This window comes from Durio zibethinus, chromosome 26, assembly GCF_047325235.1.
Source record: "Durio zibethinus cultivar Kanyao isolate XHJ-2024 chromosome 26, ASM4732523v1, whole genome shotgun sequence".
NCBI classification, from domain to species: Eukaryota; Viridiplantae; Streptophyta; class Magnoliopsida; order Malvales; family Malvaceae; genus Durio; species Durio zibethinus.
Window position 1 is genome coordinate 3,488,343 of NC_143187.1, and position 19,154 is coordinate 3,507,496.

At 27.0% G+C, this 19,154-nt stretch overlaps 1 protein-coding gene, 1 non-coding gene and 2 pseudogenes across 2 annotated transcripts; 3 read left to right on the forward strand and 1 right to left on the reverse strand.

The window, feature by feature from the left end:
• Nucleotides 1–662: 662 nt before the first annotated feature.
• On the reverse strand, nucleotides 663–2,054 carry LOC111318571 (transcription repressor OFP14-like). Its single transcript, XM_022921432.2, has one exon. It carries the CDS (start codon nucleotides 1,701–1,703, stop codon nucleotides 783–785), a length of 921 nt encoding a protein of 306 aa, XP_022777167.2. The 5' UTR covers nucleotides 1,704–2,054; the 3' UTR covers nucleotides 663–782.
• Nucleotides 2,055–4,081: 2,027 nt separating this feature from the next.
• LOC149511151 (small nucleolar RNA U3) lies at nucleotides 4,082–4,300 on the forward strand. Its single transcript, XR_016334425.1, has one exon. It is a non-coding gene; the product is annotated as a small nucleolar RNA U3 (small nucleolar RNA).
• An 8,499-nt stretch (nucleotides 4,301–12,799) lies between these two features.
• Nucleotides 12,800–13,040, forward strand: LOC149511152 (small nucleolar RNA U3; annotated as a pseudogene).
• Nucleotides 13,041–17,690: 4,650 nt separating this feature from the next.
• LOC149511153 (U2 spliceosomal RNA) lies at nucleotides 17,691–17,875 on the forward strand (annotated as a pseudogene).
• The last annotated feature ends 1,279 nt before the right edge of the window (nucleotides 17,876–19,154 follow it).

Sequence of the window (19,154 nt, forward strand, 5' to 3'; positions counted from 1 at the left end):
TCCTTTTGGTAGAATACAAAACGATTTTGTTGTACATGGATGTGTGTCGTACATGCCTATTAGCTAAAAGATAAATAATCACATTCATTTATTGACAGTTAGCAAAAAGATGATACATATATACTTAATACGTTTTAGTAAATCTTATTGTCAAAATTAATAAGATGATACATATTTCTTGTGATATAATAAAAAATGAAAAAGAAATGATATATGTAACAGTTTTTTAATATCCTTAAAGTTTTAAAAAATTTCATTATCAATGTATCAAAACAAATTCTCTCATAGTATATATTCAACACTATAGCACATTCCAGCCACAATTAATCACCAGGGAACAAGCAATGACAATGTCAACACAATTCTCCACCTAATTTTACCAAAAACCACAACAATCCAATGCCCTAAATTATAAACAAAGTGCTCCTATTCCTTGATAACCACACCTCTTCATAAAATATTTGCATCAACACCAACGTCAACTTCGAAATTAACGTAAAGTCATAAACATTGATTAACAGTTTTTCATCTACATTTTTATTTTATTTTAAGTTCCTAATTTATTTTTAATCTTGCCTATCCTTATTACGTATTTTACTAAAAAGAATATTATATGTTTAGATTTTTTTGAATATGTAACTTTTACGTCTCAACTCCAATAATATGTAAATTAATCAAAAAAATAGTTACTTGTATCTACATTTCTTGATCAACCTAAATAACAGCTCATCATCCCCTTCTTATTTTTTTTCCCTATTTAAAACCCCACAATTGCCAAATCCTTACGTTACATTGTGCCTCGTTCTCCTTGATCTTTCATCTCTTGCATTGACCTTGGAATTTCCAGACCTCGCTGGAATCTTCCTGTCGTTTTGACGCAAATCCACGATCAGATCGACGAACGCACTTAAGACGTACTTGTAAGACTTCTTGTCGTTCAAGTTCAAGTAACAAAACAACAGCTCTTCCATGAAATCCCAATCGATTGTCAAATGGTGTTTAAGCCTTGCTTCCACCATGTCTTGCATGGAACGTTTAAAATCATCGTACGGGCTTGGAGAACACTTTATCACCGCAATGCACTCGTTATGAATGCTTGGAGACTTGACATGATCGCCATGGCCGCCATAGCTGTTGGAATCATTAGCAGTAGTGTTGTTGGTCGAAGTGGAGGTCGAGGTCGAGCCCATGTCCTCTGACATTGACATGGTCGTGTTAGTCACGACACTGCTACGTGCCTCCTCGATTAGGGAACTCGACAACCCTGTAGCAACGAAAAACCTGTTGGACCCGCAAAGGTCTGGCGGAGGATCAACAAACCTTGGGGATTCAAACAAAATCCCACCAGGGCTTTTCGCTTGATGATTACAATCATCTTCATGATCTTCTGAACTAACGTTACCTCTCCTTTCATTAATCTCTTCGCCGTCTTTGATATACAACGACTTGAAATTCTCAAAGAGAAAACGATCAACATCAGAAAGCGTCGCCGCATAATCATTATTGTCGTTACTGGTTTCGTGATGACCATGATCATTTCTGTCACGATTGAAAACAAAAGAAAGGGTTTTCGGATGTTTGCAGCTTTTCAGGATCCATTTTTTGGAAGAAGAGATTGGGTTCGAAGGGAACTGAGTATTTGGGGAGGGTTTTTTGATCTTGGAGAGGTAATCCTGGAGAGATTTTTGAAGCTTTTTGGACATTTTTTTCTCTTTTTTCAAGCTCTTTGGATTACTTCGGGGTAGGTTTATCAAACTCTAGAAAAACCATTTGGTTTATAAATAAATAAACCAGGCAATTAGAAACAACAAAGGTTTTGGAAACTTGCCTTGTTTGATGCATTCAAGTTTTGGGAATTTGGTAAGAGTTAGCATAATAAGGCAGGCAATTAAAAAATGAGGATTTGCTGACATAGGGCAGATATGAGAAACATGAATATTGTAATAAATTTAGGCAGATTTTATGGAAAGTAGAAACCAATAAAATGGGAATTTGAGGATGTAATCAAGAATTTATAGTTTGCTTTAATTTGGAAATAACAAATTTGCATTGGTTGAGGGAGTTTTCTTCTATCACATTAATGTTTTAGGTTATTTGTATTGACCGTTGAATATAGACATTAAATTTACAGTTTCATCTTCTTCTCCATGGATTATTTTATTTTATGTTATGAAAAGAAATTAAAATACAATTTTATGCTTTATTGAACTAGATCTAACAATTCCTCTTTTTATTTTTTAAATTGTATATCTAACAATTCTCATAGATTAAAAAAAAAAACAACAACTTATTACTACATGCCTATCGTGTAAATTGCAACTTGCAAGCCCAATAAATCATGAGATGAAAAAAGAAAATTGTTATACATATTAAATTAAAAGGAAATGATTAATTTATATCGATGTAAAATATTTTAATTTTATATATTTTAATCATTGATCTCAACATTTAAAAAAATAAATCAATTTTTTTTTTGGATTTTTCTCTTTCATCTTTTGAATTTATTAAAATTAATAGTTAAAAAAATGTAAAAAGATGTAAAAAATTTTTTATGTAACTTGATCACTTTCTTAAATTAAATACTATTATATGGATTACACTTTTCATTAATTTGATGCATGAAAATTATTATTAAATTAAAAAATCAAATACAATGATATTATATATAAATTCTTAATGAACTAATTTAAAAACTGCTATGCTGGTCAAACAAATCATTATAGTTTTGATAACATATAATACTATTTATAAATTAGTAAATTAATTTATAATTTAAACAATCAAATTAAAAAAATGAAATATCTTAATTTTACTTTTACTGTGACTATACATATAAACATTTCCCATCAATCAGTTTTTCTTATTCATTCTCTTTTATTCTTTTGGTTTAAAAATATTTATATTCTTTTTTTTTGTTTAATTATATTGTTATCATATCTCTCCTATTTTTTATTCTTATTAATTTGAAATTTAAAACCATTCAAATGAGTTACTAAAGTTTTTTTTTTTTTGTTATTCCTCTTTTTGCTCTTAGGACATACTCATTAGGCAAGTCTCCTTTATTTAAAATTTTGAGAGAGAAACATCACCTAATTATTTTGATGGCATGATGTGAGAACATTATAAGAGAACCATAATTAATGTTATTCCAATGCAGAATCAAGTTTCTCTATGTTGATATTACATAGTTAAAAATACAAAATATGTTCTTAAAAGCCAACCCTTGAAAGCTCATAATCTTTTTGAGAGGTTTCAATCCTTATATAAGTTTGCTTTGTCAATAACATTTGATTTGATTAATATTAATACAATTTGAAAATATAATTTCTACTTTTCAAAAACAACTTTATTTGTAAAAGCTTTATGCATATTAAGACAAATTTTTTTATTATTTGCTTCATTTCTCCAAATTGCCACAGCCAATTTGATTGGTAAATAACAATTTGCTTTGAATTAAAAAAAAAATGACTAAACAAATTAATTAATGTAATTTTCATTATATATAAAATATTTAAGAAATCAATATATTTATAATTTAGACAGAATTAAAATTTGATTCTATCGAAGAAATATGTGTTTCTGTTCAAACTATTAAATTCAAATCTCTCTAATAAAAAAAAAAAAAAGATTTGTTACATATAATTCTCTGTTTATTTAAGTTTTAATACGATTGTGAAAAGTGTCAAGGTGTGGTTTTCTAAACCTAGGTGGAAGCAGCGTTAAGTTTCCTCCGGGCGAAAGCACAACTCCTGAGACTATGTGTCTATTGCTTAGATCCTAATCCATACTGCAAATACTATGTTAGAGAGCAATACCCTGTCGTTTTTCTTGCATTTTTCCAGGGAAAAAAAATAGAAATATGGTATAGCTGTTAAACTAGACATGCCACGAAGAAGAAATGGAAATGTTTTATTTCCAGATTCTGTTAATTTCTCTATGCTCTGCCAATTTTCTAACAAAACCTAGGCTAAAAATCTTTGGAAAATAACGACGACCACCACGAAGCAGCCATATAGTCCCACATCGAAAAGACAGATAAGTTATGGATGGTATTTATAGGAGGAAGAAAGAAAAGATGGGCACGACCTTACTTGAACAGGATCTGTTCTATAGGCTCGTACCTCTGTATCCTTTAGCACAAAGGAGACAGGATCTTAAGTCTGGTTGATGAATCATGACCTTGTGATCAGAGCGTGATTAACAGCTACCTGATCTCTCTCGACCAGGTGGAGCAGTAGAGGATCGTTCTCAGCATGGTGTTTAACCTAGCTGGGATGGTCATAAGGTTGTCTGACAGACTCTTCCAATCTCTTTTCTCTTTTTGAATTTAGTTGTTGTTTTGAGTAAAAACCTTTTTAAATATAGCCAGTACTGCACAACCAAACTGATGAAAGAAGTTAAAACTGACATGTTTTATGCATAGAAGATATGAGAGAATTGATTTTAGAATTGTCCAATTAGAAGTTAAAACTTTTTGCCTATTTGGTCATGCTCTTGAACCACTTTTATTTGCTTTTCAAGTTTGTCTTTTATGTGTTTTAATTAATTTTTAAAATGATGGCTATGTTGAGAGGTTAACTAAGAATCATGGTGAATAGGTTCGATATAATATGTTGAGAGGTTTAATATCCAATTTCAATGTTTCACTAAAAGATGGATTTAAATCTTTTCTAAGGGATTGATCAATATATTTAATTTAATATATTTATTTTTAAATCACATCCAACTATAAAGTATTCGTGTAGTTGTTAGAAAAAATAAATAAGATAAAAGAAATAATAAAAAAGAATTTTGGATTTGAGGCATGAAAAATATTTTCTTAAAAATAATTATGTCGTTAGGATACAATAAAACCTTAAATTCTCTAATTAAAAATAATGAAAATGGTTATACTAAAGGATTTATTTATAATGAATGAACAAACATAAACTTCTATTTAAATGGTTATAACCTTCTATATAATAATGACCTTTATGAATAATAATCTATTTAAATTCAAATAGTTATGATTATTTATCTTATAATAATTATTTTTGTTCAAACATAATTATTTAAAATATGAATAAAATTAATACAAAAATTAACTTTACTCATTAATAATTAAATCTTTCTATCTAATGTGGGATACGTCACATTCTAAACTACCAACAATCCCCCATTAGTTTGGAATGTTAGTGCTTTATTTTTAATCTTTTACACAAATAAATATTATGAATACAAAAAGATATCTCTCGATTGAAACCTTCAATTAACGTATATATCTTAGAATTCTAATGAAATTGATAGTATCTGTAAATTAAACCTCAACTCCTAGTATTAAAATTAAAGATATAACACACATAATACTTATTTATTCTTCTATTAGAGGTTTATAACCATTTTTAGCATTATTATGGTCATGTGCTTATCCTATTCATAAACATTTACAAAAGAGATCCCAATTCTTCTTGTTGAAGTGGCATCATTTCTATGTTTATATAAGTAGAGTTTCCATTACATTTTCATTGCTTTAGACATTTAAAACTCTATTAAGAGTATAAAAACTCATCTTCCCCATGCAATGGATCATACTAGTATCTAAAATTTGAATGAATTTTACAAGGGCTTAATAGACACATAATAATAACTTGTTTTTACCCATTAAACTTTATAATTAGAGGTTACTAATTAAAAGTTGGGTTACCATTATTGGTGTCTAATAGTAAGGGTTTAAATCCATTTTACTTGTAGTACTACTAACCAAATATCTTGAAATTCAATTTTCTTTATGATAATTACCCCAACTTGAGATTGAATCCCTAATATAATCATTTTAGGCTAATATGTCCAAACTTTTTTATTTTACGTATCATTTATATGCTCTAGACATTGTTGCCTCATTCTTTTTATTTTAAGAAATAGTTGGTTTTGGTTGTGACACAACTCTATATATATAAATTTCAACCATTCTATTTTCATACTTTTATACATCTTTAATATAATTATACTTCTAGTACAATTGGTTAAACTCAATGAATAAACCATACATTTTAGTCCTTTTAAGATTTTTAAGGACCTTTTTGTGACTTTACTTTAATAAATGTTTAAACTTATTAGCTTGTATAATTTGCTCATAAAATTGTACTAAAATCTTACAATACTACGGTGGTAATTTTTATTTCTTTTGATTCTTATCACCCCTACCATATGCAAGTATGTATTCTTTTATTAAAGAATGTCTTATTCAATTATCAAGATATCATATATACTTAATCTAGTTACTATTTCATTTATCTTTTCACTATTTGATAAATTTTTTTTTTTAAGTAAGAGGCCTCCAAATCTACCTTTAATGAAAGATAACTAGTAAATATTTTATATCTTAATTTTTTTTTTGTAAAAGTTTCAAAAATTTTATATTTTAACTCAATATAAGAGTTTATATCAGTAAGCAAATTTCAAACATAATTATGCTTCTATAGTCTCCTTTTAAGATTTTTTTATGTCAATTCATAAATATTTATATGAATCTATTTCACCATGGACACTATTAATATATATATTTTTACCATGTACAAAATTATTCCATCTCTTAAATGGATCAAATAGCATTCATTTTACTATTATAAAAGTTTTCATATTCATTAGATTTTTGAATCACCCATGGCTTCCAAAGTAAATATATTTTAAAATTTTCACTATATTTCAAAACTTTTAATAAAATCATAAATGATAAATCATTTGTACAATCCATGAATTAGATCTTATATATAATAAAAAATACCACAATGTGATCAAGATTGAGGCTTCAATTTTGGTTTATGGCTATTTTAAGCCAACTATAATAATCCACATCACACCTATAAATTATGTAGATTTAGTTATTGAAGTTATCTCATTTATAGTGATGGCTTTTAGTAAAAACCAACTATCTCAAATGTTATCATAAGTTTTCAATGCATGTATTAATTGTCCAATGACTAATTCCAAGTTAATGACTATTAAAATATCTAAAATTGATTTCAAAATTTTATGAGAACTTTGCAACCTAGATATCTCTGTTATTTACTACTTTTAATTGGTCATAACATTTTTGGATCTATAATAAATTCAAACTTTACTCATAGGGCTAATATGCCTATGTACAATGAGAGTCCATAGTATATTTAACTCTAATTTCAAATACTTTCATAATTATTTTGTGATCAATATGTTTATATCTAGATCACCATATCAATGCAAGTCATGAAACATGAATCCAAATAACCATTTTCATAAAATAGCATAAACAATAATTATAATATGAGTTCTATTCATATTTTATGCAAAAACTCATGATGAATTTGCATTGGTTAAATCATTGATTGGCTAATTCCATGGTTTATGGCTTTCACAAACCAATATTATTATCTAAGGCCACATGTTAATATGGTGTATAACCAACCACATCCTTACCATTGTTATTAAACTATTGAAAACCTCAAAAACTAATGCAGTTTTCATTTTAGCAACTTGCAAAAGACCATTTTTTTCCCGGTATAAGATGCAAAACTATCTTCATATGCGAAAAGCAATAATGCTTTTGTGTAATCATGATTAACTATTTGAGGAATATTTATGATTGTCATTTTATGATTATTCACAATAAAATTTTATTTTGTAAAATCACTTCTGGTGTAATACACTCAATAGGCAAAATATATATCACATTGCCCATGTTTCTGATAATAACAATTATTTGGTTTATTATCCACTAATTAATCCATGAAACACTATATCTTAATAATAATTATTCACATACATCAATTTAATTTTAATTGGTTTTCATGAAAATTGAACATTAATCAAAATTTGAACCAATAATAAATTTTTTTTAAAAAAATTAACCTTTGATTTATAAACGACCAACAAAGATAGAACCATACAAATAGCTTGATTCAACTTATTATTTCAATTTTGATGCCATGATTTAACAAATAAAACTAACTTTGCAGTCAAATCTTATTTTTTCCATATATTCTCTACTTACATCTAATTTTTCATAGTAAACACCTTTACCCATTTTTTATTGTTTTCATAGAAATCATGGGACAGTTTGCATGTTCAATATATAATCATGACATGACAATTAAACAATCGTCCATTTATTAGAATCCAATTTAATTCGTTGCTTTATAACAAGTGATAATTATTTTAGTCATAGATCAATTCATGTCTTTCCCTTTTATGTTTTTATGTTATTTCTCATCCTAGTCTTTATAAGTATTGGTTTTTCAAATAGATATAATATAATTCATTAAAACCAATTGTGGAAAAATCAAAAACTTATGCAATGCAATCAATATTTTGCATATTATGTTTTGACTTTACAAACTAATGAAATTAATTTTTAACGTATTTATCTTATTCGATCAATTTTTTTACCAATAATTATGCAAAAAATAAAATTGTATGTTATATGGACTCAGATATGAGTATCTGTTTTTTGTATGTATATAAGTATCAAACTAGCCATTTATTCAAGTTTTAGAATCGTAAAGTTGACTAAAAATGTGCAAAAAAAAAATAAAATAATGTACAAATATGTCTTACAAAAATTTTTAATGGTGTGATCGACATCAATTTACCTATTTGAGAAAAAAAAATGGCACAATCTCTCTTGAACCATGAAAATTGGCATTGAGCCCCCTCTCTTTTCTCTCTTATTGATTGATTCTCTTTTATTTTATTTTATTTTTTCTTTGATTTTTTTTAATTTCATATTTAAAAATTTTTGAAAATTTTAGATTTTGAAAATTTAAAAGAATTTTCTAGATTTTTAAAAAGTTTTAGTTTTTGCTTTTTTAATTATGACATGTGATAGTTGGATCATGATTACATAATTGCCACATCTCTATATGTGTAATATTTGCACATGTGTCAAATTTTTATTAGTTGATTGCATCTTTAATTTTTGTTAATGGTGTTAAGTCATTTGATAGATTGATACATGAATTAAAAGTTGAGATATTACATTAATTATTTTTCAATAATTTAGGGGTTGTGAAAGATATTATCCCAATATTTTTATTTACTTCATTAAACAATTATTAAAAATATAAATGTTTTAATCATATTCATCTAATATAATTTTTAGAATGTTATAAACATTTGTTTTAAGTGTATATTTCCAAAATTTTATAACCCTAAAATCATTGGATTTGCTAGCAAGAATGCCACAATTGTTAAAATTCCTAACTAAGATGGAAGGGGAAATTAAAGATCCATTCCTAGACGCACCATGAGATTCTAAAAGACAAGTAATTTTTGTCAAAGTGAAGAAACCCTTTGTCTGTCATTACTAGGAAAAATGTTGCTTAAATCCTTGAACATTAACAATAAATTAATTTGGAAATAACCAATTTGCATTGGTTTGGGGGAGCTTTCTTTTGTCATATTAATGTTTTGAGGTTATATGTATTGGCCATTGAATATAGGCATTAAATTTACAGTTTTATCTTTGACTTCTTCCCCATGGATTATTTTATTATATATATATTTTAAAAAATTCAAATACAATTTTCATGCTTTATTGCACTATATATAACAATTCTTTTTTTTTATTTTGGGAAAAATTTCTAACAGCTTAAAAAGAAAAAAACTTATTACTACATGCTAATCATGTAAATAGCAACTTGTAAGTCCAATAAATCATGGGATGAAGTTGTTATATATATTAGAAGGGAGGGATTTTTTTCCCCTACTTATCTCTTTCATCTCTTAAATTTATTAGAATCAATAGTTAAAAAAAGGTATAAAAAGATGTAAATTTTTTTTATATAACTTGATCACTACCCTAAATTAAATATTAATTGTCATAGTGTATAAATCTGCAAAGCCATCGCTAAACATAACTAAAAAAGTCACCACAAATCATTTTTTATTTAGGTGTGATTGGCTATCTAAGTGAATTTATCCTCTTAAAGATGTCATAAGCTTGACTTATGATATCTAAAAGAATAGGTTTTAGTCTATATTTCAAAACTAAGTTCGAAAGTTTGGTTACATGTGATAAAGGTTATAGTACTTTTCCAATGCCTGTCTAAGGATGGTATCGGTTTAATTTTGTGTTATCCAAGCCTTAAAATATTTTTGTAATTTATCAAATAATTTAATTATTAGAAATTAGTCTTAAAATTACTCTAATCGTTTGGTAGTAATTTAAGATAATTTTCTCATATCAGAAGTATCCATAGAGATTTATGTCCTATTTTGAAGAGACTCCGTCATTGGATTCATTAACATATTTTTCAAAACATTATTTTTGAAAACAATCAATAAAATCCTCTAATGATTGGAGGATTTTATTTTGAAGCATATTCCCCAATCTTTTGGTGGAATTTTTATTTGAAAACCTATTTACGAAATTCTTTTAAAAAAATTGTCATTAAACCTTCTAATGGTTTGATAAAATTTAATTTAAAAATTTAAATCCTCCAACCATTTGGTAGGATTGAAAAATTATTTTCAAAAATTTATTATGAAATTCTCTAATCGTTTGGTAGAATTCATAATTCAAGATTTAAATCGTCCAATCATTTGGTAGGAATTATGAATTTATTATAAAAATTTATTTTAAATATGCATAAAAGAAAAAAAAGAAACAACTAAGTAACACAAATAGATATATAAATAAAGAAGAAAAAAATAGAAATTACCTTGTCTTTTTTCTTGTTTCTATACATAATAGCCAATGGCTTCACTAGTGCCCCTTACCTATGGTGATTAATTTTCTTTCTAGTTTAAACAAAAATCAAACAAAAACCTAAAATATATATACTTAAAACCCTTGAAAACTTTGTTGTAAAAACTTTTTGTTGAATGCCTCCTTTTTGTATTTCTTCTCAATTCTTTTCTCCAACACATAACTCTTAAAAGAAAATCCTAATTATCTAAACCCAATACACCAAAAATGACTATAAAAAAAACTCTTTTTTTTTTTTGCTTTTTTTTTAACTCTCTCCCTCTTGATTTTTCTGATTGATTCTTGATTGTTTTTAATTGATCTTAATGGGGTCTTTTTATAGGCCTCTAGTCCCAATTACAATAGGAAAATGAGTTTTATTGGTTTGAATCTCTTAATCAACTTTAACCTTGGATTTTTAATCCAAATCCATCTCTTAAACCATTTTCCTTTTACAGTCCTTTTTCAATTAGAACACTTTCAATTCAATAACTCAATTAGAATTAAACTATTTTTAAATTTCAACAAACAATTCTTTCTCTTTTTTTTTTTAAATAATAATAACTCTAAACTAAATATAATACCAAAAATAAATAAATAAATTCAAAATCTACTCTTAAAATATGAATTGATCCTGGACTAAATGGAGTGTTTACACTATTATAGGGATCACACTTTTCATTAATTTGATGCATGAAAAATATTATTAAATTAAAAAATCGAATACAATGATATCATAAATAAATTCTTAATGAACTAATTTTAAACCCTATTATGCCGGTCAAACAAATCAATTATAGTTTGATAACATATAATACTATTTATAAATTAGTAAATTAATTTATAATTTATACAATCAAATTAAAAATCAATTGGAATATCTTAATTTTTCTTTTACCATGACCATGCATACACGTATTTCCAATCATTCAATTTTTCTTATTCATTATATTTTATTCTTTTGGTTTAAAAATATTTTATATTCTTTTTTTTTGTTTAATTATATCATTATCATTTCTCTCCTATTTTTTATTTTTATTAATTTGTAATTTAAAACCATTCAAATGAGTTACAATAGTTTTTTTTTTATTCCTCTTTTTGCTCTTACGACATAACTCAGATACAAAACATGTTCTTAAAAGCCAACCCTTGAAATATCACCTAATTATTTTGATGGCATGATGTGAGAACATCATAAGAAAATCATAATTAATGTTATTTCAATGCAGAATCAAGTTTCTCTGTATTGATTACATAGTTTAAGATACAAAACATGTTCTTAAAAGCCAACCCTTGAAAGCTCATAATCTTTTTGAGAAGTTTCAATCCTTATATAAGTTTGTTTTGTCAATAATGAATAATAGTAACACAATTTGAAAACATAATTTCTATTTTTCAAAAACAAATTTATTTTTAAAAGCTTTATGCTTATTAACATAATTTTATTTTGAATTTTTAAAAAATGACTAAATAATCAATTAGTGCAATTCTCATTATATATAATAATATTTGAAAATTCAATACATTTATAATTTAAACAACGAATTGAAATTTGATTCAATTGAATGTATATATGTTTTTGTTCAAACTGTTAAATTTAAATCTCTCTAATATAAAATACAGTAATAATAAAATAATAATAAGATTTATAACATATAATTCTGTTTATTTAAGTTTTAATACTGTCGTGAAAAGTGTCAAGGTGTGGTTTTCTAAACTTAGGTGGATGCAGCTGTAAGTTTCCTCCAGTCAAAAGCACAACTCTTGAGACTGTGTCTGTTGCTTAGATGCTAATCCGTACTGCAAATACTATGTTAGAGGGCAATACTCTGTCGTTCTTCTTTCATTTTCCAGGGAAAAAAATATAGAAATGTGGTATAGCTGTTAAACTAGACATGCTAGGAAGAAAAAAAATGGAAATGTTTTACTTCCAGATCCTATTAATTTCTCTCGGCTCTGCCAATTTTCTAACAATACCTAGGCCTTTTCATCTTTTCAAAATAACGCTGACCACCACGAAGCAGTCATATAGTCTCACATGGCAAAGACAGATGAGTTATGGATGGTATTTATAGGAAGAAGAAAGAAGAAAAGGGTACGATCTTACTTGAATAGGATCTGTTCTATAGGTTCGTACTTCTATATCCCTTAGCACAAAGGAGACAAGATCTCAAGTCTGGTTGATGAAACCAGGCCTTATGATCAGAGCGTGATTAGCCTTGTGATCAGAGCGTGATTAACCGCTTCCTAGTCCTTGTTGACCAGTAGGAGCAGTAGAAGATCGTTCTCAGCATGATGTTTAACTAACAGGGATGGTCACAAGGTTGTCTGACAGACTCTCCCAATCCTTTTTGCAATTTAGTTGTTTTGAGTAAAAAGCTTTTCAAATATGGCCAGTACTGCACAAGTGAACTGATGAAATAAGTTAAAATTGGTATGTTTTTTATAGAAACATTTGCGGAATTGATTTTAAATTTTATATAAACTATTTACTTCAATAATACTTTTATTTACTTCATTAAATAATTATTGAAAACATAAATGTTTTAATCATATTCATCTAATATAATTTTGAAAATGTTATAAAAATTTGCTTTAAGTGTATATTTCCACAATTTTATAACTTTAAAATCATTGGATTTGCTAGCAAGAATGCCACAATTGTTAAAATTCCAAACTAAAATGGAAAGGGAAATTAAAGATCCATCACCAAAAGCACCATGAGATTCTAAAATATAAGTAATTTTTGTCAATGTAAAGAAACCCTTTGTCTGTCAATACCACGAAAAATGTTGCTTGAATCCTTGAACATTAACAAAAAATTAATTTGGAAGTAACAAGTTTGCATTAGTTTGGGAGGAGTTTTCTTCTTTCATATTAATGTTTTGAGGTTATATGGATTGACCATTGAATATAGACATTAAATTTACAGTTTCATCATGACTTCTTCTCCATGGATTATTTTATTTTATTTTTTGAAAAAAAAATTGAAATACAATTTCATGTTTTATTGCACTACATCTAACAATTATTGTTTTTTTTTTTGGAAAAATTCTATAGATTAAAAAAATAATTTATTACTACATGCCTCTCATGTAAATAGCCATTTGCAAGTCCAATAAATCATGAGATGAAGAATGAAAATTGTTATATATATTAAATTAGAAGGGAGGGATTATTATTATTATTATTTGGACTTGTCTCTCTTATCTCTTAAATTATTAAAATCAATAGTTAAGAAAAGGTATAAAAAGATGTAATTTTTTTATATAACTTAATCACTCCCCTAAATTAAATACTAATTGTCATAACATATAAATTTGTAGAGCCATTGCTAAACATAACTAAAGGAGTCACCACCAATATTTTTATTTAAGTATGATTGGCCACCTAAATGAATTTATGCTCCTAAGGATGTCTTAAGCTTGACCAAGGATCTTTAAAAGAATAAGTTCTAGTTTACATTTTAGAACTAAATTCGAGAGTTCAATTATATGTGAAGAAGATTATAGTACCCTCACAAAACCCATCTAAAGATGGTACTAGTTTAATTTTGTGTTAACTAAGCCTTAAAATATTTTTATAATTTACCAAATAATTTAATTATTGAAAATTGATCTTAAAATTACTCTAACCGTTTGGTAGTAATTTAAAATAATTTTTTCACCTCAAGAATATCCATGGAGACTCATGTCTCACTCAAAAGAGAATCCATCGTCAGATTCATTAACATATTTTTCAAGATATTATTTTTGAAAGTGATCAATAAAATCCTTCAATCATTTGGTAGAATTTTATTTTGATGTATATCCCCCAATCATTTGGTGGGATTTTTTGAAAACTTATTTACGATTTTTTTTTTAAAATTGTCATTAAACCTTTCAATAGTTTAATAAAATTTAACTAAAAAATTTAAATCTTCCAATCATTTAGTAGTATTGAAAAATTATTTTTCAAAAATTCATTATGAAATTCTTCAATCGTTTGGTAGAATTCACAATTCAATATTTAAATTCTCCAATTATTTTGTAAGAATCATGAATTTATTATAAAAATTTATTTTAAATATGCATAAAAGAAAAATGAGAAACGACTAGGTAACATAAATAAATATGCAAATAAAGAAGAAAAAAATAGAAATTTCCTTATTTTCTTTCTTGTTTATCTACAAAACAGCCTATGGCTTCACTAGCGCCCTTCGTATGTGGCTATTAGCTTTCTTTTTGGTTTAAATAAAAATCAAACAGAAACCTAAAACACATATACTTGAAACCTTTGAAAACTTTGCTATAAAAACTTTTTGTAGAATGCCTCCCTTTTATGTTTCTTCTCAATTTCTTTCTCCAGCATAGAACTCCAAAGAAAAAAATCTTAATTATTTAAACCCAAAACACTAGAAAAAACTATAAAAAAAACTCTTAATTTTTTTTTATTTTCTTTTACTCTCTCTCTCTCTTGATTTTTCTAATTGATTCTTGATTATTTTTAATTGATCTTCATGGGGTCTTTTTATAGGCTTCTAACCCCAATTACAATAGGAAAATGAGTTTTCTTGGTTGAAATCTCCTAATCAACTTTAACATTGTATTTTTAATCCAAATCCACCTCTCAAACCAATTCCCTTTTATAGTCATTTTTCAATTAGAACACTTTCAATTCATCAACCCAATTAGAATTAAACCCTTTTCAAATTTCAACAAAACAATTCTTTCCCCTTTTTTTCTAAATAATAATAATAACTCTAAACTAAATATAATACCAAAAATAAATAAATAAATAAATTCGAAAACTAATCTTAAAATATAAATTAACCCCATATTAAATGGGGTGTCTACACTATTATATGTATCACACTTTTCATTAATTTGATGCATGAAAATTATTATTAAATTAAAAAATCAAATACAATAATATCATATATAAATTCCTAATGAACTAATTTTAAACCCTGCTATGCCAATCAAACAAATCAATTATAGTTTTGATAACATATAATTAGTAAATTAATTTATAATTTATACAATAAAATTAAAAATAAATTAGAATATCTTAACTTTTTTTATCGTGACCATACGTATACGCATTTCCAATCATTCAATTTTTTTTTATTCATTCAATTTTTTTCTTTTGGTTTAAAAATATTTTATATTCTTTTTTTGTTTAATTATATTGTTATCTTTTCTCTCCTTTTTTTATTCTTATTAATTTGTAATTTAAAACCATTCAAGTAAGTTACAATAGTTTTTTCTTTTTTAATGTTTTATTCCTCTTTTTGCTCTTGAAATATAACTCATTAGGCAAGTTTCCTTTATTTAAAATTTTGAGAGAGAAAAATCACCTAATTATTTTGATGGCATGATGTGAGAACATCATAATAAAACCATACTTAATGTTATTCCAATGCAAAATCGAGTTTCTCTATATTGATTACATTGTTTAAAATACAAAACAGATTCTTAAAAGCCAACCCTTGAAAGTTCATAATCTTTTTTGAGAGGTTTCAATCCTTATATAAGTTTGCTTTGTCAATAATGAATAATAGTAACACAATTTAAAACATAATTTCTACTTTTCAAAAACAAATTCATTTTTAAAAGCTTTATGCCTATTAACATAATTTTACTTTAAATTTTTTAAAAAATGACCAAAAAAATCAATTAGCGCAATTCTCATTATATATAATAATATTTAAAAAAGCAATACATTTATAATTTAGACAACGAATTAAAATTTGATACAATCGAATGTGTTTTTGTTCAAATTGTTAAATTTAAATCCCTTTAATATAAAATACAGTAATAATAAAATAATAATAAGATTTAAAACATATAATTCTGTTTATTTAAGTTTTAATACTGTTGTGAAAAGTGTCAAGGTGTGGTTTTCTAAACCTAGGTGGATGCAGCGGTAAGTTTCCTCCAGGCAAAAGCACAACTCTTGAGACTATGTGTCTGTTGCTTGGATGCTAATCCACACTGCAAATGCTATGTTAGTGAGAAATAATCTGTCGTTTTTCTTGCATTTTCCTGGGAAAAAAAATATAGAAATGTGGTATAGCTCTTAAACTAGACATGCCAGGAAGAGCAAATAAATGTAAAACTTTTGACAAGTTAGCTTTACTTTTTTGTCTACATAATTTATAAATCTAAAAGTTATTTAACAAAATGCCTATGTCAATCACTTGAACGAAAAGTGATCAGAGCACAAAGGAGAGAGGATCTAAAGTTTGGTTAATGAACCATAACCTTGTGATCAGAGCGAGATTGACTGACATTTGGTCCCTGCCCTACCAACCGAAGCAGTAGAGGATCGTTCTCAGCTGGTTCTTACCCTGCATGGGACAGATTCCCACAATTGTTTTTTGGAAAAAACTTTGAACGATTCTGCTAACTTTGAAACTATATCTATACATTTGCAGTACAATCACCGTAAACCAATTTAGTTGTTTAAATAAAACTCTTCAAATGTGGCCAGTTTTTTATGAAACAAGTTAAAACTGGACACTATTTGAAGAAGCATTTGGGAGAACTGATTTTAGATTTCCCAGTTGCCCAATTGGTAATAATGAATCTAATTTGCAATGAAAGCTTAGCAGCATCCAGAAAAAACATGCTTACCCGAGTGATGAATTCGGTTGTTTACACCATTGATCTAAGGAAATTTGATGTTAATGCTTGATTCTCTGCTACAGTTTGGGTGATTTTTTAAATATTAATTTGTTATTTAGTTGTTAGCTCAAGCTCTTAGACAACCAGTTTTACCCAAGCTAACTTAGTCTGACGCGGAGATGGTGAAATTTTTTCCTTTAGCTAAAATGACTTCACCTTGCACCAAAGGAAATACAAAGAGCACCACAATAGACATCAAAATAATTTTCCTGTGCAAATACGTCGGGGTAAGAGTTCTTTTCATTAAGTTCAGATCCCATATCCGGAGCCCAAGCCAAGGTCAAGCCAAGGTTCGATATAAAAGAAGATTTGAGCAACTCATACCTTTTTTGGCCTTTTACTAAGATCAAGTATAGTGTCTGCTCTTATCAGATACGTGGGTCATTGATTTACGTGATATTAAATAAGTTTTTTGAGGGGAGAGTCCATTATAGTAGCTTGCTACTGGGAGGACTGGTGCACCCCACCAATTTTAGTTCAATCATTTAAAAAGGTGGAGAGTAGCTTATTAGGCAAGATCCAATTACATCTGCTCGTCAATTAGGTTTTACTAGCATACAGATAGGAGGAAGAAAGCGTAGAAAATAGTAAGTGAGAAGGAGAGCACGAAATTGGAAGAAAGATTGGAACGAGTGAGCGAAAAGCAAAATTATGTATTAAGCTTTAATTGACACCTGGATTAGAATCTTTTCGAAAGTTGCCAATTGACAGAAAAATTTACATATTGATGCTTTGGAGCACATAATAATCGGTCTATTAAAGGCTTTTTGCAAGTTCAATGAGAAATTGTTGCCTAAAAGCAATCTAAAACATAATTTTTTAAGCACAGTCCAACTTATAGTTTTAATTTTTTTAATAAGATGAATGAAATTCTATGTTATATGGACTTAGATATAGATATTTGTTATTTGTATGTATCTAAGTATTAAACTCGCCATTTATTCAAATTTTAGACTTGTAAAGTTGACTAAAAATGCGCAAAAACAAAATATGATGTGCAAATACATCTTATAAAAAATTTTATTGGTGTGATGACATCAATTTACCTATATGAGAAGGATAAGGGCTAAACTCTCTTAAACTATGAAGATTGGCATCGGTGTCCCTTATTAGAGATTTTCAAAATAAAATATGAGAAATAATCTCACATTGAAAAAGAAAAAATAAAGATAAATAGTTAAGTCTGTTCAAAATAGAGAGATAAGTTTGTATAAAATGAACAATTTTAACTATTAAAAAACAAACAGTTTTTGTCTACTCAAAATAGACAGTCATGTTTGTAGTTGTTTACAAAAAGCTTCTCTGGTTTTTTAAAAATATACAAAAGCAATTATTGGAACTCTCCTTCTTTCTTCAAATGCTAGATTTTTTTTTTTTATATAAAAGTTTTCCTACAAAATCCCTTTATAGAAGTTTGGTGATCTTGTGATACACCGGTGAATGCTTGGTGGACTGATTTTGTCAATGCAAAACATAGTCAGTTACTAGGCTGCATTGTAACCTCAAAATTTATTGCTTTAACCCTTTTGCACACCTAGTAATTAAATAATATAGTGGGAGCAAATAAAATCTTAAGGAAAATGACACTATTACAAGCCTTGGAGCCTTTCCTCAAAATTTTAGATTTAGCAGAAGCAGTAATTTCAAATTTTTAGTATTTGCTCAAACAATCTTAAGATTTTATTTAGTTCAACAATGGCTACTGAAGCAACGCTCAGGGAATTGACTTCTAGTTTTGTCAAATTTGATCATTTTAATGGTGGTAATTTTTGAATATGATAGAA

Excerpts from the sequence above, each read along its gene's own strand:
- LOC111318571 (XM_022921432.2), bottom strand. The coding sequence starts at position 1,703 with ATGTCCAAAAAGCTTCAAAAATCTCTCCAGGATTACCTCTCCAAGATC.